This window comes from Canis lupus, chromosome 36 (genome assembly GCF_048164855.1).
Source record: "Canis lupus baileyi chromosome 36, mCanLup2.hap1, whole genome shotgun sequence".
NCBI classification, from domain to species: Eukaryota; Metazoa; Chordata; class Mammalia; order Carnivora; family Canidae; genus Canis; species Canis lupus.
The window spans coordinates 21139319-21165690 of NC_132873.1; the positions used below are offsets into that span (position 1 = coordinate 21139319).

The 26372-nt window shown below is 41.4% G+C and overlaps 1 protein-coding gene across 1 annotated transcript in view; it reads right to left on the minus strand.

Moving 5' to 3' along the window:
• The window catches only part of LOC140625380 (aldehyde oxidase-like), a 76063-nt gene that overhangs the window by 6314 nt on the left and 43377 nt on the right, over positions 1-26372 (minus strand). The window contains 13 exon segments of the mRNA XM_072812653.1: positions 1617-1731; positions 2960-3012; positions 4526-4600; positions 5478-5618; positions 7717-7784; positions 7787-7811; positions 13219-13448; positions 16322-16511; positions 17318-17403; positions 20638-20681; positions 21637-21689; positions 21691-21777; positions 23461-23561. Coding sequence (XP_072668754.1) covers positions 1617-1731; positions 2960-3012; positions 4526-4600; positions 5478-5618; positions 7717-7784; positions 7787-7811; positions 13219-13448; positions 16322-16511; positions 17318-17403; positions 20638-20681; positions 21637-21689; positions 21691-21777; positions 23461-23561 — 1268 coding nt within the window.

Genomic DNA, 26372 nt, shown 5'->3' on the forward strand with positions numbered 1-26372 from the left:
CATTGAGCTTTGGGGTGACTGTAGCCTTACTTTACAGCTTGATAGCAATCTTGTGAAAAATCCTGAGCCTGAATCACTTAGATAAGCTGCTCCCAGATTTCTGGCCCTCAGAATGCTGTCGGGTTTAATAAATATTTGTTATTTTCAGCTGCCAAATTTGAGAGTAATTTGTTATACAGAGATAGATAAGTAATATATAGATGTAGGTTCAAAGCGAGGGAAATTTTGTAGAAATAAGAACAATTCTAACAACATAAGAAAAATGACTGAGAAAGAGGCCTCCAGGGAGGTCCCTGGTGCCATGTTATGTTACAGCATTTTACCTAGGTCTATACCTAACCTGAGCTACAGATCTAGCTTTTTTGAATGCATCTGATAAAATGACTGTTTAGCACATCTCTTAAGATTGTTCAAATAAGTTATAAGAACACACCTTAGAATTTTATACCAAGGCTAATTATTGCCCTTGTTCTTAGATCTTAACAAGGCCAAGACATATAAAGAAAACCCAAGTGATTAAGTTTTCACCAAATTTTTCTTTGAGAGAGAAAGGATGCAGAAATCAGTTAGCATGAGAAAGCTTTCTACTGAACTAAAACAGGACAGCTATCCTATCAAGAAAGCCATGTTTAGAATGATCATTGTTTTGTCCCAGTCCAAGTTTCCCCCAAAGTGATCTGGTCTGAGTTAGAATCCAGACAAATCAGATACTTTACCAGGCAGGCTCAATAAAGGTATATATAATTTCAAAGAATAGGCTGACTATAGTTTTAAAAACATACATGCTGGAGACCTGTTACATGACAACTTATATCTGATCATAATTCAAGATACAGCTACAAAGTACGTTTGGAAATATCAAGACCTAGAGCTTGCTTCTGGGTAAGTTTGGGTAAGATTATCACATGACAGTTGTGAGGGTATCACAGTCTCATTTAATGTATTAATGGTCATTTGTTACTATTGACAGTGGCCAGTCAGTAGCTTCATTTGTCCACAAAGATCCACCTATAAGAGGAGCACCTCTCCTTGAAATGTAAGTGTGTGTGTGTGTGTGTGTGTATGTGTGTGTAAGAGAGAGAGAGAGAAAGAGAGAGAGGGAGAACCTGTGTGTAGAACGTGTGTGTGTGTGTCTCCTCACTGGATCCCTTAAAAGCATAAGGATGCCCTTAAACTATCTAAAAAGCAGGACCTAGCTCGATAAAAGATATCAAAAGTTGGCTACTACCTTCCCTGGGCTGGCCCTTCATGCTCGTTAGCAGGTTATGGATGCTTATGAAATCCTTCAAAAATGTCATAGGATGGCATTTCAAATAAGAGGTCAGGACAGTCTACATGAAAGCTCTCTTTAAGCTGTGTTTCTTCCTTGAAGTGGTTTCTCTCCTGATTCCATTTAAAAGGGCCAGAAAAATAAAGAAGAGAGGCCGTCAGTTGTTTTCCACGGAAGTAACCACAATACCAAGGCAACTGCTGAACTTTTTTTTTTTTTTGTGGTAACACAGAGAAATTGTCCTTAGCCAAATACATGGTGCTTCTTTGATGCTCAGGTAGATGGCATGTATGGGATTTAGGTGTATCTAAGGTACGACTTGAAGACCTCTCCAATTGGTACTGACCTTACGAGCGCCTGTCAGGTAGTCTGTTTCAACCTCGGAATAGGCAGCTCCAAAAACAAAATACTTGAAAGGATGGACTTCACCTGTCTCCCCGTTCATGTTTGACTCATAACCTCTGGAGGAAACAGAATTTTTGAGGAGCGCTGTTAAATGATTAAGTCCCCTAACTGCAGACCCCGATGATTAAACAGACCAGTCAGAGGCTGTGTTCGATTTGCAGGTACAGCAAACCAGAGGAATACGCTTGCACCATGATGTGCCTGCATGTAACGCATGCAACAAATCTGTTGAATAAACATCTACTTCTTATTAAACTTGCTTTGTCTGATAAAAACGTTCAATTGCTCCCAACCAATCAATGATTCCTTATGCCTGGAAGTTAGATGCTCATCATATGACTATCCACCCTTCTGCTTTTAGTAGATATTGAGTCCTGTCACCTACTGTTGTCAGATTTGGGGAATTTCACTTGCGTTTTAGACCAGACGCTATTTCAAAGGTGTACATGTGCCTGTTAGCCTGTCATTCTGGCTCCAGGATTCAGCCTTCTGCTTGTAGGACCAGGCCCTTGGCTCTCATTCTTTGCTACTTCTCTCATCTACACAACCTGCTCTGTTCCTGACTCTTCTCAAGGACACCAGAAGAATGTCATGGTATAAGAGGAGCATAGGCCAGCAGCTTGCCAGCACTTTCTACCCTTCTCTCCTTTGTTTCTGCCAGCCTGGAGGTGGCCATGAAAAATGCTTCTGACACTTTTCCTGCTAGCCAGCCAGTGCCCTGGAATGCCCATGAGAACTAGCAAAATGACAAAATCAGGTAAGACTTTCTGCATCACCCTGCTCGCTGATGGCTTTCACTTTCCAATAATTTGGTAATTATTTTCCAAAGTAGGTCAGTGACAATTGTTCTGCATCTTGACAACACGTGGTTATTGTCACATTTCTTCTTTTTTGCCAATCTAGAAGGTGTGAAATGGTGTTTATCTTATTATGGGTTTAATATGCATCCCCTTACCTTTGTTTCTTAATTTAAGGATACACTAAGTTTTCAACAAGAAAATCACCCACTGCTGTGGGTTCCAAGCACTAACCTCAGAGAACCCTCTAGTACCACTCCATATGATTCAAATCATCAGTTCAGCCATATTTTATTTTTGTGCCAATTTTTCCCAACAGAAACCTTTCTGGGAATTTGGATTAACTAAAAGCTAAATGTTGCTTATAACAGTGGATTAACAGAAGGTCATTCAAATCAATTTTTTTCCCCAAAATTTCAAACAGAAGTGAAACTCTTCCTTAAGCTCTTGCTATTTCTCATAGCGTGTGATTAAAAGGACTCTTTACCTGAAGTATCCAATAGCTGAAAGGCTAATGTTTTCATCAAAAGCAGCTTGTGCCTGGGAAACAAGAGGAAAGATGATGCAGTGATGGTATTTAAAAGGATCACCTATGGCTTCAACCTTAGTTCTACTATATGTGAAATACAGCAAGAACCAAGCCTAATGTATTCCTTTCCTTACTCTCCAACTTCACAAGTACCCACAGTCACTGCTATAGTAACAGCATGTATTCAGGGCCTGTGACCTCCTTCCGCGACTGCCAAGGTATGTGATACCCATAGACTGGACTAGAGCGGGCAAGGGGTGTTCTGTGGATGAAGAACTTCACTCGGTCTTCTGGAAAGACAGCCTATCCACAGGGAATGTTCCAGGAAACAATGGGTGGTTGAGTGTTTAAATACCAGGTATTCACTAGCCTTAGGAAAGTAGCATAATTCTGGTCCAAGTACCCAGGTCTGAGAAAGAAAAGGTGAGAAGTGCAACCATTACAGGGGAAAGTGTGCCCAATGGCAGCATCTCATGATGGGGGAGGGCTGTCTTGCATTGTCTCTTCAGCCAGCCTCTCTTAGCCTTTCTCTAGCTCAGGAAACACAGAGCAGAGGGCAGACATAAATATACCCCCAAAGGACTAAGAGTTCCCATATGTATGAGTTATAGAATGAGTCCTAGCTCAGTGGAGTAGCAGGAACCATTTCTAAGGAGGACTCCCCAAATGCTATTTCCCCCCAACCAATGCTTTTAATGTGACTCCTAAAACGGCATGACACATACTCTCAGCTTTTACTGACATCCATTCTACACCATCTGGTACTTTATAACCTATTACTTTAAAAGTGTGCTAGCTGACTTTTGAATGTGTGTTTTCTCTTCCAATTAGGTTGTAAGTATATCGAAGGAAGCAGTTGAAATTTCTGCTGAATTTAGTGCCTACTATTGGTTGGATGCATATCCAGCAGCTTGGTCTCCTATTTCTAAATGAGTGCTTATATGATTTTTACTTTTATGGAAGGACCGTAGTGTTGTCTTTCCATTTAAGAACAGTGAAACCCAAAGAAGGAGAACGAACAGATTTACAGCTATTATCTAGAAAACACTCAGGATCCAGAGGAGGAAACATTAATTAGTTCTGGCTTAAAAGCAAGAGTTTTGGGACATCTGGGTGGCTCAGCAGTTTAGAGTCTGCCTTTGGCCCAGGGCATGATCCTGGGTTCCCGGGATCGAGTCCCACATTGGGCTCCCTTGTGTGGAGCCTGCTTCTCTCTCTGCCTATGTCTCTGCCTCTGTGTGTGTGTGTGTCTCATGAATAAATAAATAAATAATCCTAAAAAAATAAAAACAAGAGTTTTAGGTAGAAAAACCATCTTTTTTCTAATGGAGAATTTTTCCAGATGCAAGAGTTTCTCTACCATATTATGATAACATTTCTACACGCAGACAGCCAAAGACCTTTATTTATCGTTATGTAACTGTAGTACTTTTTAAAGTGCCATTTCTACTGATATTTAATTCACACATTTCTCCTCCCTCCTTTTTTTCCAACAGAAAACAGAAAAGTAATAGTGATTCTTACCCAATCCTTCCAAGTACCTTGAGGATTCTTGCTGATGATGGGTTCAAGGCATTTTAGAAGAGTCTAACAAGCATCCTAGGGATTATTTTTTAATTAAAATTATTATCATAATTTTAGGCAAACACTAATTTCAAAACCACAAGATATGTGCCATTATAGAGGCTTATTTAAGAGGCCCATGGGACACAGAGAAGGTAGAGACCAACCCTTTAAGAGGTGTTATAAAAGGTTTCCCAGGGGGATCCCTGGGTGGCTCAGCGGTTTAGCGCCTGCCTTTGGCCCAGGGCGCGATCCTGGAGACCTGGGATTGAGAAGCAAGCATGGAGCCTGCTTCTCCCTCCTCCTGTGTCTCTACCCCCCGCCCCCCCCCCCGTCTATCATAAATAAATAAATCTTTAAAAAAATAAATAAAAGGTTTCCCAGGGGTGGGGCTGAAGTATTAGCTGGTCTTAAAGACAGACCATCTGGGATGGGGGTCCTATAATCCACGCTAAGAGGTCAGGACTTAACCGAAAAATTGTTGGCAACCCCCTGACCACTGTTTTTAAACACGGCACGGTCAGATTTATTTTATGGGAAAACTCACTCTGTCTACATGAAGCCAGAGTAAAAGGCAATAAAATTCACATGGAGGGACAGAGCCTTTTAATGGCCCTGGCAAGAAGTGCGAGTCTGAATCAAAACAGTGATATTCCTGGAACATGGAAGTTGAAAGACACAGAGATATTTTTTAGTAGAATGGAATGATCAGTGAGATGTCAGGAGTGGGGAGAAAAGGAGATGGGTTTCCAGCCCAGGAGGGCAGCGGGATTGTACCACATACTGAGCCTGACACTGAGGGAAAGCACATTTTTCTCACAGTGTGAGAAGGAGCTAAGAACTGGATTAATTCTCAACATCTTCTGAGCTCCACCCATGTACCTGGTGAGGCTAATGATTTGGACGCCATTGCAATGATTTTTAGTTTTACTGCCAACCCGTTGAGATCCACCACCACGGAACCTCCAGAAATATTTGTATTAGGGACAGTTTCTGTGCTTGTTCCACGCAGGTGGATATTAGACATGGGCATACTTAATTCACGACTAACCACCTGAATTTTAGAAGAGAGATTCTTTTTAAATACTCTGGTTAGTCACAGACCTGTGCACACACCTACACGGAAGCCCATATGTGAAGCCCCCATACGTGCAACAGGGACATGAATTCTCCAGCCACTAAAGGTTCTTTTCTAAAAAACTAGTAGCTAGTCTGGACCCTAAACCCTGAGTACATATTCTTGCTTTTCTGACTTTCTTATATGCAACAGCATCAGGAAGAGGATGAAAAGCCAACACAGGAGGAAATGCTGCATGTCTTCATAATCATGAAATCAACACCTTTGAGGCCTCTCCTACCACCTCGCTCTTCTAAATTCTAGCAAAAGCTCTATAATCGGAAAAATGCAAATCAAGGCAATAATGAGGTACTATCATTCACAACTATTAAATTATCTAAGGTTTTTAAAAAATTCATAATGTATAAAGTTGGTTAGTGGTGTAATGAAATGGATACTTTCGGGAAAACAATTTGGTAACATGTGTCAGTGATTTAAGATACATTCTGTGACCCAGTAATTCCATTTCTGGAAATCTATTTTAAGAAAATAGTCATTGATTTGACCACAGGCTTACATACAAAAATATTAATTGAAGTATTCAACAATTGGAGGTGGTTAAATAAATTATACATATATCCACAAGCAGCCATTAAAAATCATAATTACAAAGAATCCTGAACCACAGGAGGAAGTGCTCACTCTATATTAGAATAGATGAAAAAAGAACAGAAATAAGCATGGGTGGGGAGTGGCAGGAAGAGAGAGAGGCAAACCAAGAAACAGACTTTTAACTATAGAGAATTGATGGTTATCAATGGTGGGTGGGTTAAATGGGTGATGGGCATTAAGGAGTGCACTTGTCCTGATGAACACTGGGTGATGTATGGAATTGTTGAATTACTATATTGTACAGCTGAAACTAATATAAGTTTGTATGCTAAACTAATGTGACTGTATGATAACTAACTGGAATTTGAATAAAAATTTTAAAACACACATAAAAATCAAGATACAAAAATTACATAAACAGCATGTTAGCAATTTTCAAAAGAGAAAAAAGATGGAAAGATCTCAAAACACTGCTATTGCTAAGTAGTGAAATTGTTCAGTCTTTTAAAAAAGTTTTTTGCCTCTTCCAAATGTTTTATAATCTTTAATATTACTATTATTTGCAAAATAGAAACTACCTAAAAATTAGAGTAAATGAACCAAAAAATGGGTAGACTTTGATTAGAAATACCAAGTGCGTTTTATATTTTCAATTGTTCAAAGTCCTTACTATAAAAAGGGCAAAAAACAACACAATGTATCAGAATTTACACTTCTTTTCATTACCCAGCAAAGGTTCAAAAAGACAACTCACTTAATAGTAGTATTCCCCTCTCTGTGGAAGTTTGCATAATGCCACTTGGCTTTTACAAAACGTGTACATTAGTACCTGTTTTTGCTAAATGAAATAAATCTGGAGAGGATTTTTCCCTTTTAGGAAAAAAAGTGAAGAGCAAAAATTCTGAGAGTGTTTGTTCTGCAGCATGGGTTTGGAAGCAGTGCTCACCCCAAGCAGCAAAAGTGGCATCCGAAGCTCCTTCCTGGGGATGGCCAGAGCTTTGAACTGCATCTGTCATCATCTGTACTTTATCCCGATTTATTTTGTACATCCATTAGCAAATCAGAAATACTAGGAGAGGTTATTTTGGGGGGGATGTGGAAAGGCTCAAAAATATTTTCATGTAAATTAATGGCAATTACACCTTTGCTTTATGTCATTTTGGCTTGGAAAAGGTTTCAAAGGAATGCTCTATTTTTGGATGGTGGGAGAGACCTGTATACCCAAAGGAAAGCAACAAATTAAGACACAATCTTCTGCAGCAATAAGAAAACCTGAGGCTCCTCTGCCACGTTCTTTTAGGGTGTTCAGTTACAAAACTGGCTGGCTTATCCAGTTTCTGTTAACAGCTTAACAGTTTAAGACGTCAAAGCTAAAATCTTGTGTCCTTTTTATTTTGGAACAGAAAATATTCATCCATGGCTTCTCTCTCATACATATAGCTACAAGCACACGCCCAACTTAATCCAACTATCACATACTTACCTGAATCATTTTAGTATGGACCCCCTGACCCATTTTGATTCCACCATGAGTCACCAGCACAGACCCACCAGGTAAATGTGAACCAAGGCAGCAGCCTAACCAGAATAGAGGACAACAGTTTCCATGATATTTTTTAAAAAATTTTATGTATTTATTCATGAGAGACACAGAGAGAGAGGCAGAGACATAGGCAGAGGGGGAAGCAGGCTCCATGCAAGGAGCCCAATGCGGGACTTGATCCCAGGACTCCGGGATCACAACCTGAGCCAAAGGCACTCAACCACTGAGCCACCCAGGCGCCCCTCCATGATCTTTTTGGTGGATATTATCATGTCTTCTCAATTAAAACATTTTCCCTGGGGAGTAATGTATTGAATTACATATTGTACACCCAAAACTAATATAACACTGTATGCTGATTATATTGGAATTAAAGTTAAAAACAGGGCAGCCCCAGTGGCTTAACAGTTTGGTGCCGCCTTCGGCCCAGGGTGTGATCCTGGACCCGGGATCGAGTCCCACATCAGGCTCCCAGCATGGAGACTGCTTCTCCCTCTGTCTCTCTCTCTCTCTGTCTCTAATAAATAAATATAAAATCTTAAAAAAAAAAAGTTAAAAACATGTAACAAACTGTTCTAAGCTCACAGACATACAGAACAGGCCATGGGCAGAATTTGACTCCCTCTATAGTTTGCCAACCCTTACTTTACTAGTTTAATGTTAAATGATAACAAGATGTCAGCATAAAAATTGTCCTCAGCAACCAAATATGCACTTCACTGTCAGTCTATTCTAGAAGATATTAAAAAGTACCAGATGAAAATGAATAAATTAATTAATAAAAAAAAAATCTTCCCTGGAAATGATTCCCTCCTTTCCATCTCTTGCCAAAATATACACAGACACTTCTCCCACTGCCCTGAGAACACTGAGCAGAGCCAGGGCAGTGCGGGGCCAGTGCTGCCTCATGATGACTTCACAAGACGCCAGGCTGTCACGGGATGGCTTTGAGGCTGCGGCAGGACTACGTTCCTTAAGCTACTATTTCCTCATTAAGACATTTGAGGATCTCCCTAACCCAGAGTGGAACAACAATCTAGGTTTGGGATTTGTTTTTTGGTGACTGTAAAAGTTGTGCAACTTTGCATTGTAAAATGCCAAGTTAAGCATAGATAGGTCACGGCAGGAGAGAATTGTTTACATGAACGCATATTCCCATAGTTGTAGGTCTGTTGTAGAGAAGCAAAAAAACACAAATCCAAATAAGATGGGACAGACAGACATTATTTGCTACAAAATGAGCTAAGCCCACTCCAAATTATCCTGGCACAGAATTTCAGAGCTTTAGTTGGAAGAGAACTTGGAAGTAATCTTATCTAACTGTACAGCTCCCCATGGGGATCTGGAAAGAACCAAACTGCTAACACAGAATTAAAGGCTTCTGTAATCAGAAACATCCAGACTCTAGCTAAACATGTTTTATAATCAACAAGAATGTGCCTTCTTGCAATTTTGTCCATGCTAGGCTAAGGGGTATGAAGTTATCCCAGGAGGGCTACAGAAAACAAGGATGGCGTTTTCACTTTGAGTCTCTAGTATAAGAGCAATATTAGTAGCATGTGGTCCTAGAGAAAATGCTTCCAGTGGTTCCCTGTGGTTTAGGAAGCCCTGCAAGTTCAACTGGGAGAGGCCAACCTCATAGGTGTGGTTTGGACCAGCAAGGGATGACTTAAAGCTCTGTCAGCTTTTAATATCTGTCAGATATTAGGCTTCTTAATACTTATGCATGGCATAGAAATCTAGGATCTGTAAAGGCAGAGTTTTTAGAAAATTCTAGTAACTAGCTATTATGTATATAATGAAGCTAAAATTTTAGTAAGCCTTCATTGCTCAGATAAGTTATAAACAACCCTGGTCATAAGTGAAAGTTAATGGAGGGCAGCTCCAGTGGCCCAGCGGTTTGGCACCGCCTTCAGACCGGGGTGTGATCCTGGAGACCCAGGATAGAGTCCCACGTCGGGCTTCTTGCGTGGAGCCTGCTTCTCCCTCTGTCTCTCTCTCTCTTTCTCCTGTCATGAATAAACAAATAAAATATATTTTAAAAAAGAAAGTTAATGGAATCACATGACAATCACCAGATATACCCAAGAGATGAACTACATTCCTAGATCGATTCTCTGACCACCAGAAGGGTCTTCACTGCCACTTGTGGGCCATGGGCCACACTTGGAGGACTGCCTCTTTATTAGTATCCAAAGATTTACATTATTCAGTGAAATAAAAGCTTTTAAGACACTGGCAGTGAAAATGAGCTCTATTTACCTGGCTCAGCAGGTGTACACTAGGGATGTATTGGTCACATAGAGACATAGGGATACACTTTCTCAGCCCAAGGGAGAATCTCAGAACCTTGAGGAGGGCGTCGTTGCCATGATAATCATACCCAATCTTGAGAAGATGCAGCAGAATGTGTTTTACTGTTTGTTCACACATCACTCCTGGAAATACCATCTCTTGTGACCCTGACCATTTGTTCCCAAAATAATAAAGCTAGGCGGTGGCATCCCCTCCAGAGAGCCTAGAGCTGGCTGCCCTGGTTGCTCATCAGATGCCAGGTAATGGCAGCTGCAAGGGCTGCTCCTGGGCTCCTTTCTATGCCACTTCATTGTTCTCTGCTAGAACAGAAGCCCCCTGAACGGAAGGGCCGGGTCCTAGGGCATCCTCGGAATGCAGCACAGTATCTCACACATAGTAAGTGCCCAATAAAAGTTTGATAAATGAATTTACAATAGCATGAAGCTTTTAAAGTCTGTATTTGGCCTCCTTGGCTCTGCAAGCAATTCAGAAGTTGCTCGTGGCAATTTGTAGCTGGCACATGTGCTAGAGCTACAATTAGAGCGGATTGTGCATTTTCTCCATTGTGTGGCCCTGCTGGCAACAGTCCTCCGCCTGCGTGTCCAGGGCAGCATTTCTATTGGAGACTGCTGAGTAATTTGTCCCATGTGCTGCTGCAATCCCCTTGCGTCATTTAAAATGTCAAATTTGGTTCAGTTAAGTGGCACCACCGGATGGTTCATTGTTATCGCCACAAAGGAAAATTCTGCAAAGCTTCATTTATGAAATAGGCACAACTGGAGCATTAGAACAGATGGTTCTCAACACAAATCGGGGACTTAGTCTGTGAAATCTCAGTCATCAAGCAGGGACTGCTGGGGTCGGTGAGCAGTTTGCTTTGGTTCCACAGATTCCCCAAATGTCTCAGCCGCTCTGGCATCTGAGTTGATACCCTGTGTCAGGTGCCACACTAAGGTGGTACGGATGCGGAGGTTAATTAGATCTTGTCTGCTCATCGGTGTCCACAGGCTGGTAATTAAATACATCAGAGGGAAGGAACGTGTGAGCCCTTCAGCTGTCATGGGCATGGGGCTCCTCTGCTCAGGGAGACACATGGAATGATAAAGACATGTGACTAGAAGGCCTTGAAGTCTAATCCTCATTCTGTCGCTCAATAGCTGGATGTCCTTGGGCAAGAGAGTGAACACCTATGCCCTTCAATTTCTCCTATAATACAGAATCACACCTACCCAACAAAGGTGAGATAGGGGTTAAATGACGTGGGCATTATAAATCATCCAGCCTTCGGCCTTTTAATATCCTTCCTAGTTCCCTCCTCTTTCCAAGTATGGCTTCCAGGAAGCAGCTTGCCCCATCTCGGACTCCTGGGTTCGGCCCTATGCCGATGTTTTCAGCATGGAAGCTGGTTTCCAGGGAAAGATGGGTAGGACCGGTGGTTTGAGGATGAAGTCATACTGCTGGCTGTTATCTGGCTTCTTCCCAGGTGAGCTGAATCCCATCTCAGTTCCTACCAAAAGGTAGGAGGCAGCTTGGTGTAGCTGAGAAAACACTGTTTCTAGAGCCTCTCAGACTGGAGCCTCCAGCCCTGGCCCTACCTCTCTCCAGATGTGGGGCTTCAGGCAAGTTATTTTTGCTCTCGAAGCCTCAGTTTTCTCATGACTAAATAAGGCTACAGATCTTCTAGGTTGTGATCCTGGCTGGTCTGCTCAGAGACGGACTATCCTCCTTCTGAATAATTTTGGTTTTGCCTTTATTACTCATCCACAGCCTCTGAACTGTCTCCCTCATCTGAGTAAAGTGCGTGCAGATGACTAAATGTCTCCGTGTTGTTTCTGCCATCACAAACAGGCGAGGAATGGGAAAGCTGCAAAAAGATTACCACTTGTATTGTTACCATGCTCCTTTGAGCCACCAAATGTCTGTGACCAAGCATGAAACATTCTAATGATCATACCAAAGCTGAGCCAGGATGGTTAGGTGAATGGATCAGTATGGGCATGAAGGAAGGACCTTCCTGCCTGTTTTTTGTTTTTGTTTTTGTTTTTGGCCTCCTCTGCTCCCTCAATACACAGCATACTTATTAGTGCTCCTCACAGTTCCACCCTATTTGTCCTTAATCTGTCATCACTCAAGGCACCGGCCATTCCTTCTTCATGGCTCAGCCAAAGGTGTGAATTCTGCAAAGGGGAGTGACAACAGGTTTGAGGGCTCTGCTGTCTTCTCCAGTAGATGTATGTATACAAATGTGTTTGTAAGAATGTAGATGACAGGGGTCCCACACCACGGCTCTGTAGTGAGCTAGAGTAGAGCGGATGCCTACCTGTTCAGGTAAGTTTCATTCAAGAATACGGAGGCAGGGGCACCTGGGTGGCTGAGTGGCTGAGTGTCTGCCTTTGGCTCAGGTTGTGATCCCGGGGCCCTGGGATCGAGTTCCCCATTGGGCTCCCTGGATGGAGTCTGCTTCTCCCTCTGCCTATGTCTCTGCCTCTCTCTCTGTGTGTCTCTCATGAATAAATAGATAAAAAATCTTAAAAAAAAAAAAAAAAGGCAGAAACAGCAAGTGGGATTTAGCAAACAAAAACTAGCAGAGAATTTATTTAATCAATTGAAGAAACTACAGGAGCAGATTTCCAGTCCTCCGCTTCACATTTTTAACAGCTAAGAAGCGAGCAAACTTCTAAAATTGTGTTTAAAAAAATTATTTAAATAACTTACTATTCTGGGTTTACTTTATCCCACCCACCAAAAGGGGTGGTGAACCCAAATGTCATGCAACTTCCCATTTCTATTTCATGGTCCAGCGACAGAAACAGAGGAGCTGGAAGAGGAGCTAAAGAGGAGTGTTGGCAGTCATCCATCCCACTGTCTTACTTTATACTTGAGTGATCTGGGCCCAGAGCAAGTTGACTCAGTTGCTTTGTGCCAGGGCCAAAAGCAGATACCAGGTCCCCCAATTTCTCAGCAAGAATGTTTGTCACTAACCCTTGGGATTCCCGCAAAGGAGCTCTTATCTCCTCTGGAGAAAAAATAGCTTGATTGAGGACAGCCCTGGAGATGATTTACAAAGAGGCATTGCAACCCTATAGCTACCCGCCTTCGCAGAAAGTTTCCCCAGCACCTTCTGATTTGTCCGTTTAGAGAACTGACCTGACCAGCAGCGACTGAGCCAAGGCCAATAGGAAACTTCAAGGGGACCACAGCCAGCCCTTTCTTCTTCCAGTAATTCTCTGAATTGAATTTCTCCACAGCCGCTTTCCTCAGGGAGTAGGAAGACATGGCCATACGTTCTTTCCAACACTGAGTCAGGTTCTTGGGATTAATCTCTTGTTTGTAGGGTGTCTGACCAATTTCCTAGTACATGTTTATCATTCGAACCTATAAAAGAAAAGGAGATCAAAATGTGAGGAGAGGCAACAGCTACAGTCTCTTCTATCCAATGTCTTCCTAGTCAAGTTCTGCTCATCCCAGTGGGCCCAAACTGAGTTTCTTGTTGAAGCCTTTCCTGAAGCTTTCTCTATGCGAAGCCTCGATCGAATATGTTAGCATTTACGTGCTTTCTATGCTGCTCTGGTGTAAGTTCAAAGGGAGGCAGCCTTTCCTTATATTTCTTTTATAACCCACTGCAGTCCAGGCACATTGTAGACTCCTCTAATTCTAGTTGCATTTGTGAATATCTGTTGATAGATAATCCTGAATTTAACTTCCAGGCTGTGATCTACAAAATTTGGATTGTTCAGATTCTGTAGCAAGATAAGACCACTTATCCTAGTTATTGATTTTATTTAAACAAATATAAAAGTTCTTTTCTTTAAAGATTTGTTTGTTTTAGGGAGACAGAGAGCACAGGCAAGCATAAGTGAGAGGAGCAGAGGGAGAGAGAGAAACTCAAGCAGAACCCGTGCTGACATGAGAAAATGCTCTGCATCACTTGCCATCAGGGAAATACAAATCAAAGCCACCATGAGATCCCACCTCACACCAGTGAGAATGGGGCAAATTAACAAGGCAACAATTAACAATTTGTTGTTTCCTAACAACAAATGTTGGAGAGGATGCTGAGAAAAGGGAACCCTCTTACACTGTTGGTGGGAATGTGAACTGGTGCAGCCACTCTGGAAAACTGTGTGGAGGTTCCTCAAAGACTTAAAAATAGAGCTGCCCTATGACCCAGCAATTGCACTGTTGGGGATTTACCCCAAAGATACAGATGCAGTGAAACGCCGGGACACCTGCACCCCGATGTTTCTAGCAGCAATGGCCACAATAGCCAAACTGTGGAAGGAGCCTCGGTGTCCATCGAAAGATGAATGGATAAAGAAGATGTGGTTTATGTATACAATGGAGTATTCCTCAGCCATTAGAAATGACAAATACCCACCATTTGCTTCAACGTGGATGGAACTGGAGGGTATTATGCTGAGTGAAGTAAGTCAGTCGGAGAAGAACAAACAGTGTATGTTCTCATTCATTTGGGGAATATAAATAATAGTGAAAGGGAATATAAGGGAAGGGAGAAGAAATGTGTGGGAAATATCAGAAAGGGAGACAGAACATAGAGACTCCTAACTCTGGGAAACGAACTAGGGGTGGTGGAAGGGGAGGAGGGCGGGGGGTGGGGGTGAGTGGGTGACGGGCACTGAGGGGGACACTTGACGGGATGAGCACTGGGTGTTATTCTGTATGTTGGTAAATTGAACACCAATAAAAAATTAATTTATTAAAAAATATAAATAAATAAAAATAAAAAGCAAGCTGCAGGGATCCCTGGGTGGCTCAGTGGTTTGGCACCTGCCTTTGGCCCAGGGCATGATCCTGGAGTCCCCAGATCGAGTCCCACGTCGGGCTCCCTGCATGGAGCCTGCTTCTGCCTCTGCCTATGTCTTTGCCTCTCTCTCTCATTCTGTGTCTCTCATGCATAAATAAATAAAATCTTTTTTTAAAAAATGAATAAATAAATAAAATTAAAAAAAAAAAAAAAGAACCCGTGCTGAGCCTGACTCAGGGCAAGATCTCTCAACCCTGGGATCATGACCTGAGCCAAAACAGAGTCAGATGCTTAACCAACTGAACCACCCAGGCACCTCGGAGAAGGCAGTGTTCTTAAGGGTAGCTGCCCTCTCCTCTGACTTCCCCAGAGGTGGATGGAGGTCATTATTTAATTCTCCCTATGCCACCAAATGCAACAGAACATTTAGGAGGGAGGCGTGATGAGATGGCCAGGAGGGAAGGGCAGGAACCCCCAGAAGCTCAAGAGACACAAAGAAAATGACTCCTGCGTTGGCCCGCAGATCCTAATACTGAATAGAGAGAAGGCGGATGAAGGTTTGCTGCAGCATGGGGCAAAGAGGCATCAGGAAATACTGCCTGAGCCGGCTGGGGGCGGCTGGAGATTTAACCCACTTTCACAGGGGACTGTCCATTTTTGAGAGAGTTAGCAGAAATAGAGCCCACAGAGACAGGTGAAAAGCAGCTCCATGTAAGCGAGGAGACGACAAAGCTCCCTGGGAAGAGGCTGCCTCCTCTGGTCCTCCTTTCCCTCCGCTCCAGCAGCACAGCAGAAGGACAGAGCCAAGAAGGGGTGAAAGAAAGCACAGAGTCTCCCCACGCTCGCTCTGCTCCAGGATTCAGAGCGCAAGAGGCAGAGGGAGGGGAGCAGAGCTTGTTAATGAATGAAGTCGGACCGAGACTTCAAGAACAGAAAGGAAACTATTTTATTTTATTTTTTTTAATTTATTTTTTATTGGTGTTCAATTTACTAACATACAGAATAACCCCCAGTGCCCGTCACCCATTCACTCCCACCCCCCGCCCTCCTCCCCTTCTACCACCCCTAGTTCGTTTCCCAGAGTTAGCAGTCTTTACGTTCTGTCTGGAAACTATTTTAGTAACTGAAATGACTGAAACGCTATGACAGCTGCCTGAGACGTGAAGGAAGCAGAGAAAAGAAAGGCTTGATAGACCTTGTTGGCAGCAGGGGCATCTGCAACCACTGGAGACTTCTTGGTATTAATCTCTGCATGGGTTGGAATCCAAAGCTCCCTCCTCAATATCCTCTGTCTGAAGGATTTTGGGGAAAAGAGCCTGAGGAAGACAAGGATCACTGAACTTGGTGCCCTGGCTCCGTCTTAACTAGTTAGCTGGGTTACCTCCGGCAAATCACTTAGCCTCTCTGGATCCAAATTCCTCAACCTGAAAGACCCCCCAATGGTTCTCCCCGCTGAGAGACTAGATTAGCATTACCTTCTGGGGTTGGGGGGGGGCAAGCCACACCTGGCTGCAACTTCCGTGGTACAGGACCCAGTGATCAGCCCTGCCTGAGGAAAGCCAGAGCCACGCAGAGCTGTGTTGGATGGAAGGTTGGTTCTGCATGCCCATGCCCGGCAGCGCAGGTTGGGGAACTTGTAAGCATTTTCCATTTTCAGGAGTCCCATTTCTATCACCTGGGGAAATCCAGAGTTAGTGTGATAAGATTCACATCCTTCCATACCTATTTTGCCTTCCTGAGACTTAAGACCAAAACCAGGCCAGAAACGACCAACCGTATCTACATCACATTAAACATGCTAAAATGGACCCAGGCCCTATATTAAAATAGTTTTTGCTATAAAATAATTTTTAAGGATTTGAATAATTTTTCTTTTGTAATCATCATTTTTAAATTTTCCTATTTTAGGGCTAATATATGTTTATCCTCAGGTTTCAGACATTTGCCAAAGGCTTTGAAGCATTTGTAGGCTCTGAAAACTGGATCTATAGAATGTAATGAATAAAATATCTGCAAAACATGAAAAAAATGTTTTCGTGTTTGGTCTAATGCATTGGTTCTAAACCAGGGGCAATTTAGTCCTCTGTCTTCCCTGGCAATGTCTGGAGACACTTTTGGTTGTTGAGACCAGAGGGTAGCTGTGCCAGTAGAGGCCAAGAATGCTGCTCAACATCCTACAATGCACAGGACAGACCCACAACAAAGAATGATCCAGGCCGGAATATCAGTAGAGCTGTGGTTTAGTATAATGCTTGCATTTGAGAAAAGAACTCTAAGTACGGGAAATATGGAGATAATATGCAGACACAGAATTAGCCAGTATCTCTGGACTTACCCTGGAGGTGCCAGTAAATAACATGGCTATTCCTGCAATGTGGGTCTTTGTTTATTAATATGTTATTTAACTATTGAACATTTTCTGAATTATATCATTTTATGTCATGCTTTTCAGAATGTGAACTTGCTCCTTAAAGCACTTACAAATAATGACTCATCCAGGGAGGCGCCTCCATTGCTATAATGCTCCATATCCAGGGCCAAGCTTCTGCCATCATTCATGAACCCAGCTTAGGAAAAGAGAACTGACCTTTAATACTGGTGCTGGGGACCATGTGTCTCTCTACATTTCACTTTGTCACTTGTAAATCCTCCTCACATAGATAAAAAGCTTCATGACATTAAATTTGGCAATGATTTCTTAGATATGACACCAAAAGCACAGGCAACAAAAGAAAAAAAATAGGTAAACTGGACTGCATCAAAATGTAAAACTTCCATATATCAAAGGACACAATCAACAGAGTGAAAAGGCAACCAGAGAATGGGAGAAAAATTTTCAAACTGTATATCTAATAAAAGGTTAATATCTAGTATGTGTATGAATTCCTACAATTCAACAACAACAAAAAACCCAATCTGACTAAAAACATGGATGAAGGATCTGAATAGACATTTCTACAAAGACAATATACAAATGTCCAATCAGTGCATGAAAAGTGGTTCAACATCACTAGTTATTAGGGAAATGCAAATCAAAATTACAAACAACCTCACATCCATTACAATGGCTACTATAAAAAAACCCACCAACTGACCAACCAGCTACAGAAAGTAATATGTATAGGTGAGCATGTGAAGAAACTGGAACCATATGCACTGCTGGTAGAAATGTGAAATGGCGGAGCTGCTATGGAAAGCAGTATGACAGTTCCTCAAAAAATTAAAAATAGCAATATGATCCAGCAATCCCATTTTTGGGTATTTATCCACAAAGCATTAAAAGCAGGGTTCTGAAGCTATTTATATATCTGTGTTCATAGTAGCATTATTCACGATAGCTAAGGGGTAGAAGCAACCCAAGTGTGTCTATCAATGGATGAATGGATTGATGAAATGTGGTGCATATATAATAGAATATTATTCAGCCTTAAAAAGGAAGGAAATTCTGACACATGCTATAACATGGATGAACTGTGAAGACATCATGTTAAGTAAAATAAGCCAAAAGGATGAATACTATTTCCATTTATATCAGGTACCTAGTGTAGTCAAATTAGAACGAATGGCAAGTAGAATGGTGGTTTCTAGGGGGTTGCTGGAGGTGGAAGAAATGGAGACATATTGCCTAGTGGGTGCAGATTTGCAGTTTTACAAGATGAAAAGAATTCCAGAGATGGATGGTGGTGATGGTTGCACAGCAATGCGAATGTACTTAATGTTAACCAAACTTAAACACGGTTAAGACAGAACATCTTATGGCGTATTTTGCCACAACTAAAAATAATAAAAAAGGGGGAAAAAGGAAGGGTAGATATAAAAGCAAAACAAACAAAAACCCTCCTGTCCAATTCATTGCTGCTGTTCAATCAACCCTTCTCTTTCCTCTCAAAGCAAATCCACTGCATACATCCTAACCTCCCATTCTTGCCACAAGTCCTTAAATTCTGGCTCCACATTTCTACCTGAACTTTCTCCCTGAAGCCATTTCATCTTTTAATCTCCAAATCTGGTGGCCTGCTCAGAATGGACTAGCACATTTTCCTCACTCTGTGGTTTTTGTTGAACGGTACCAAATTCAAACCAAAGTCATAGTGAAGGGCATGACCTATGAACTCCAGAAGTTTAAGTTTGAGTCCTGGCTCTGCCACTAAACTAGTTCTGTGATCTTAGGCAAGCTCTATGATCTCTCCATCTGTGAAATGGCAATAAATAAGGTAATGCACAGAAAATTATAGATGAGTGACTAAAACACAGCAAGTGTTCTAAATATAAATTATTAATATTACTATTATAAGTGTTACTAATATCATCTCCTGTCCTCACTCTACATCAGAAAACATTATTTTCTCATAATTATAATCACCGCTATGTTTATGGCTTCTGTAACGCTAACTAGTCCTTTTAATAAAGTTCCATATGGGTGAAAGACATTTGCATTTAAAAATCCTGTTGTCACTTCTCCCCCAACATTTACATGAACAAGCTTATCATTGTTCTTCCAGGTTCCTCCTTCCTCTTTCCTCCTTCTAACTTGGTTCTCTCTACTAGAAACCTCCACGTCATGTTTGTGGTTTTATTGTCTCCTGTATTTTGCCAAGGTTTTCACAACTCCTATTTTATTTAATACTACAGTGGCTCTTGGACTCATTTCTTCTACATCTTACTATCACTCCTCAGACCCCAAATATGATGGTCTGGCTGCCTCCATCCTCTCTCCTCCCCAGGCCACCCTGCCCAGTGCCATCCTATTATCTTCCCCAACGCACCTATGTTTGGTTATGACACTTGGCTGATCAAGGATCTACCCAGTCCTACACTTTCTTACAAGATCAAGTTTCAACCCCCATCCTGAAACGCTAGGCTCCTCTCCGTCTGGCATCACTTAACCTAACCAATCTCATTTTCCACCACCTCTCAGTAATCACCGTGTGTTCTGATTCCCTCTCTCCTTACTGCCATCCCTATCGAACATGCCATGTTTATCCCTCCTCTGCATTTTTGCTCTTACTATGCCCACCACCCATATGCCTTCTTTCTGCCCATCTGTTCTTGAAGGCCATTTGTGTTTCACTTTCTCTAAGATGTCTCATGTACATACTGCAACTCATATTCCTCTCTCCTCATAGTTTTACCACGTGCATCTCAACTTTTAACCCGACATTATTATGTTTTCATGATGACTTCATATGTGTAAGTTGTATTTCCTCCTCCACCCCCAAAGTGTAATCTCTGTCAGAACAAAGTTTACTCTAATAAATCTTTGTTAAACTAAACCAAATTCAAAATAGAGCTTAGAGTGAACCTGAGTTGAAATGAATACATCCATTATCTCCTAAAAATATGTACGCAGCTACACCAGTAATGGTGGAGATGGTGCCGTGTTCAACAAATGCTGTTGTCTTTCATCCTGGGCACATGGAAGACTACATTGCCCAGCCACCTTGCAGTTAGATGGCAAAGTCCTGGCTCATCACAAGTGAACAGAAGCAAGGTCTACACTTAACACGCCTGGTGCCTAAAACACCTCCCACATAACACTCCATGTTCTCCCGCTTCCCTTATGTTCTGCCCTTCCAGAAGAGCCCGTAGAGGACTCAGACTCCGTAACATGGTGCTATGCAATCAAACTTTTCATGACGATGGCAATGTTCTATATCTACATGTCCAATATGGTAGCCACTGGCCACATGTAGTTCCTGAGCACTTGAAATATAGCTAATGCAACTGTGGAACTGAATTTTCTGTTTTATTTAATTTAAATTTACACCTAAATAGTCATATGAGCCTTATGACTCCCTTACTAGATGATGCAGTGGCACTGCATGAGGGGATGACAGTGGCACTGCTGGATGGAAAAAGTTTAAGTCACTGAATAATTTTTCAGAGCAAGGTCCTCTCCTCTCTCTTTCCCTACAACCCCTGCTGAGTATACTGAGCTGTTACTTGAGCAAGAAATAACACAATCCAGGTGTAAGCCCCTGAGAGTTTTTAGTTGTTTATTATGGCAATTAATCCATTCTGACAAGTTAATTTATTTCTTACAAAGCAAAAGAATAATTATTTTCTGCTATGGAAATTTTTCTGGGAATTTCTGGGACAGAGTTTCACAAAGATACCCTTGATATACTGAAAAGTAAGGAACCTGTTGGCAAATAATTGTTATTTCACAGAACACTATTGGAAATTATTCTATTTTTAGAAAACGTGGAAGCACTATGGTTATCAGATCTGCTTTCATAGATGTACATACGCTCACATGTTTTCCAGTCACTCACTCTGTACCAGCCAGATCCAGTTAGTATCTTTGCATGAATTGACATCTTTGGGTAAAGCAGATGTGAGCCGGCCACAATCAGTCAGCACAAGGCATAGAAAGTTAAACAGAAGAATGGTTTGTTGGTTTGCTCACGGCAGCCAAATGCTGCCCTCTGCAGCCATGCAGTGTTGTCTTTATAACAGAAATCCCTTCCATGCCCATTCTTCTACTTACTTTGTGCTTTCCAAGTAAGGGTGGTGGCTAATAACCACCATCCATTTAGGACTTGTTTCTGCCTACAGGTATTTTTACTGTGGCTTTCATTTTTCTTCAATGATTGAGTCCCATTTTGGTTCTTAGTATCTGGTATGACAATATATTATATTAAAAAAAAGTTGTAATAAGCTGGCAGCCTATGTTTTGTATACCATATGTGATTTTAAATAATCTTAACCCAAATTCTTTCTTCTTAACCCCAATATTGAGTATGTACAGCATGACTTCATTTTATTTTTAGTCTATTTAGCAGATTTTCTCCACTTACTTGTTGGCAGCAAATGCAGTGATGGCTGCCATGATGCTGGTTTTAATGGCCTTCCGCCCCAAAAGCCCCACCAATACGCTTTACAAGGTCATGACACATGACCTTGTTAACTGGGAGCTTCAAGGTCGAGGCAACTATATCCTGTGAATGACAACAGATTGCATTAATCTGATCCATCTGCAGCAAAGGAGTGGGGCAGTCTTTACACATTTTGATTCCAAAACGCTACACACAATACAGAAACCGTGTAGTTATATTAAATAGCAGAACAATTTCCAATGACCTAAGCATACATCCACAACTGATCTCAGTAGCATTTAGCTATGACACTGCAAAAACTATCATTAATATTAAGTAGTCCTTTTGGTATCAACGTGCTATTTTTGTGCTAGTAATAATTATTATTTCTTTTTGAGAGAGAGAGAGTATGAGGGGAGTGGGGGTGGCAGGGGCAGAGGAAGCGAGAGAATCTTAAGCAGGCTCCATGCCCAGCATAAAGCCCAATGTGGAGCTCAATCTCATGACCCTGAGATCATGACCTGACCCAAAATCAAGAGTTGGACACTTAGCCAACTGAGCCACCTAGACACCCCTGTGCTAATAAATTTTTGAAAAATCTCCCCACAAACCATAATAAAAGTAGCCTTTACATGCTAATCCCTTGGGATATGTTTCCTCAAGCAGTGAGATTTTGAGGCCTTGCAAACCTCTTTCAGACTGGATCTTTTCCCCACATTCCCCATATTTCCCCACATTCTGTCTCCACTGGAGACATTTCTCGCCTCGCATCTGGATTATTGCTCAGTTGGTCAGTGCATCCTCCCTGGATGCAGGTCTTGCTCTTCCATACCATCCTAATGTTTAGAGGTAATTTAATCTTAACAACTCATGTTTATAAATGTGGAGCCCAAGAAGGATGAAGTGATGGGCCCAACATCACACTGGTAATGAGGAGCAGACAGGACTGGAATGGGACTCACCTGACCCTTCTTAATGTACCAGCTTCTAAAGGCCTCAGTTCACACATTCCCACATTCCTACCTGCTCTGGTAATAACACTGGCTTGTATGACCTACTGAGTCAACACCTTTGCTGTGTTCCCCTTGCTTTCACCCTGACACTTAACCTAGTCACTCCTAAATGTATCCCTTATTCCAGCTTGGGTAGTCTTTGTGCCTTTCCTCCTTTCCTATATGCATGCTGCCTGATATATAGGTCATAGGAAATATGTGTTTACAGAAGGAATGAGTGAATGAATGACTGAATGAGTGGCATTTGATCTTGGTGTGGCATTGCCTAGAAATGGCCTCTCCTCACCATCTAGACAAATCTCATTCTCACTACAAATCCAAACTTAAGACTTAATCTTTGTGGACTTTCTGGATGATTCTAGCCCTTAGCAGACCCTCCTTTCTTGTAATTCTTCCACCTGTGTAAATTCTGACTTAGCTGATTAAGTATTCAGTTCCATTCCATCCAATACCACTTCCTAATTGCTTCATGTGAATTAGGTACTTATAAACTCTGGAGGGCAGGCTTTCCTTTTATTCTTTGGTATTCTCAACAATGCCAGGAGTATGGCAAAAGAGACCTGCTGACTCCAAAACTGGTTCTGGGGTTATAAATCCACAAACAAAAGGTGCCTACTTTCATAAAACTCTCTTAAAAGCTTTGTACAGCTGTTAATACCCAAATGGATAGGGCTGTTAGTACTCCAAATTCCTTCAGTTCCTGCAGTGACATATTTGTCTCTAATTGCTCTTGGTATGCTTTGCCAGCAGAATCCATTTAGTCCCCCCGCCCCCTGCAATGGCCCCATGTTACCTGTATATATTTGGGAATTTCTTGGTCCTCTCCTTTGGGAACAACAAGCATGCTTTGGGTTTTCATATAAAAGTGTTCTTGACCGCCCATGTGTATTTCACCTGTTACAGGAAGGTACACCGGAGTCAAGGAGGCTTTCAGATAGATTCGGTAGCCTTCCCCAGCTGTTGAAATTCCACCAGCAATGCTATTGCTGGACAGCAGGCTCCACGGGCTTCACCACCATATCTGCAGATCTGAAGTGGAGTTCTGTTTGGCTATCTGTCAGGTCTCCCAATATGATAGGTCACAGAGGTCTAGGAAAAGATGTGTGATGTTCTAGAGTCAGTCAGAATACTATTATGGCAAGGAGATTTCTGGTCCAAGAGGAGATGGGGTAAATGCACATTTCTTGGTTGCTTCTGCTAAATACAGCAAATGACTTTATTTATTTATATGTAAAAGAAATATTAGAAGATTTTGAAAGGTAGAGAGAAGACAGGAAGTTTGGGATCCAAGCAAAGACATGGTAAGTTCAGTGAGTTATGTTCTTTGTTTTGCTATTTGCTTCATCTATCCCAGAACTGGTACCAGAAAGGCCAGTAATCCCAAAATACTAATTGGAAAAGACAAGAGAAAAGCCCCAAAGGGGGATGCCTGGGTGGCTCAGAGGTTGAGCATCTGCCTTTGGCACGGGGCATGATCCCAGGCTCCCTGTATGGAGCCTGCTTCTCCCTCTGCCTATATCTCTGCCTTTCTCTCTGTGCCTCTCATGAATAAATAAATAAAATCTTAAAAAAAAAAAAAGAAAAAAAAGAAAATCCCCAAAGGGCCAAGGGATGGAAAGCCTAGCAGGAAAAACTTGTATACAATAACCACTCTACTCCAGTGAAAAAAGTGTGGCCCCAACTCTATCTGCAAAAGTTGGGTGGAAAATCTAGACTTCCACCCTTATCAGGCTGCTGTAATGAGATGCCCCAAACCCTTCCTTGTGGTGATACCACTGGATACTGGATACTATTTGAGGAACCTGAACTTCCACCCTTCACCTAGCAATAACAAGGCAGCAACCCTCTTTTTTACCCACCAACATGGGGTCAGAGGCATTCTGGTAAAATATAAGATTTAAGTAAGATCCAGAGTCTTACAACATAATAATCAAATGACCAGGAACAATTGAAAATCATTCATCATGCCAAGAACCCAACTTGAACAAGAAAAGACAATCAACAGATGCCAACGATGAGATGCCACAGATGCTGGAGTTATCTAACAAGGATTTTAAAGCAGCCATCACAAAAATGCATCAGTGACCATTTACATAAACACTTAAAACAAAGGGAAAAATGGAAAATTTCAGCAAAGAAACAGAAGACACAAAAAGAGCCAAATGAAATTTTAGAACTAAGAAATACAACAACCAAAATTTAAGAGGCTCAACGGAAAAGCTCAACAACAAAATAGAGAGAACAGAGGAAATAATCAGTAATCAAGAATATAGAACAACAGAAATTGCCTACCCTGGACATGAGAAAGAAAAGAGACTAAACGATAATGAGCAGAGCTTCAGGACTTGGTATGACTATAAAAAGATTGAACATTTGGGTCACTGACATCAAAAACTTGAAGGAATTATAGCTGAAAATTTCCTAAACTTGGCAAAAGACACAAACCTATAGATTCAAGAAGCTGAGTGAATATTTGAAAATATGATAAATCCAAGCCAAGACATATCAGAGTCAAACTTCTAAAAAGTAAAAAAAGAAAGGAAAATATCCTGAAAGCAGACAGAGAAAAACATTACCTCACCTAGAGGAGGAAAACACTTCACAAGGCAGATTTCTCATCAGAAACCATGGAGACCAGAGGAAATGGTACAACACCTTTCTTGAACTGCTAAAAGGCCTGTAAACTCAGAAATCTATATCCATCAAAAATATTCTTCAAGAATGAAAAAGAAATCAAGACATTCTTAGATAAGGAAACTAAGAATTTGTCTTAAACAGACATCCTAAAATAATGGCTAAAGACAGTTTTTGAAACAAGAAGTGATTTTTTTAAAAGGAATCTTGGAACGTCAGGAAGGAGAGAGGACAATGGAAAGACTACAAATACAGATAAACACAATACACTTTCCTTCTCCTCTTGAATTTATATATTTCACTGAAAGCAAAATTATAACGTTGTTTCATGTGGTACTCAGAGTATAAAGAGGAAATTTAATAAGACTATTACAATGAGAGAGTAAAAGGATGTGAAGAAAGGTAAGATTTTTATACGCAAACTGGTAAAATGTTGCTACCAGATATATTGTAATATATATTATGTATACGTAAAATTTGCACCTAGAACTACCGCCAAAAAAAAAAACTAGACAAAGAGATACACCCAAAACACTAGAGATACATCAAATTGGGATTCTGAAAAATATTCAACTAAGGCACTGGAAGACAAAGGGGAAAAAATTAAACAGAGAGAAAAAAACAGAATGCAATTATGACCAGCCACCATGTTAGGTAAAAGGCAGAACTTTAAAAAATTTAAAGTGTATCCAATAACAGTGATTTGCGGATGGTTTAAGGCAGATTCCCAGGGAAATCCTTTGTATTGAAGTCTGGGTTTCCTATCTTATCCAAAATCTGAATAAAGAGAGAAATATAGAAAAATGAGATTATGTTTCATTTATAAAATATACAAATTAAAATGTCAAAAATCCAAATCTCAATTTTAATGCAAGCTTTTATCAAAGATCACACATTGAAAAATCCACTTGTCAGTGGGCTCACATTCATAGTGTACAATATTAGTGTTCCCACCTGTCTCTTCAGAAATGCTAAAAACCATTAGAGCTGCTTCTGCTCACATCTGCAAAGCAGGCAAAGTTTTAGAACCCTGTTACCTTGCACGTCCACCCTGCAGCCCTCCCCGCACAG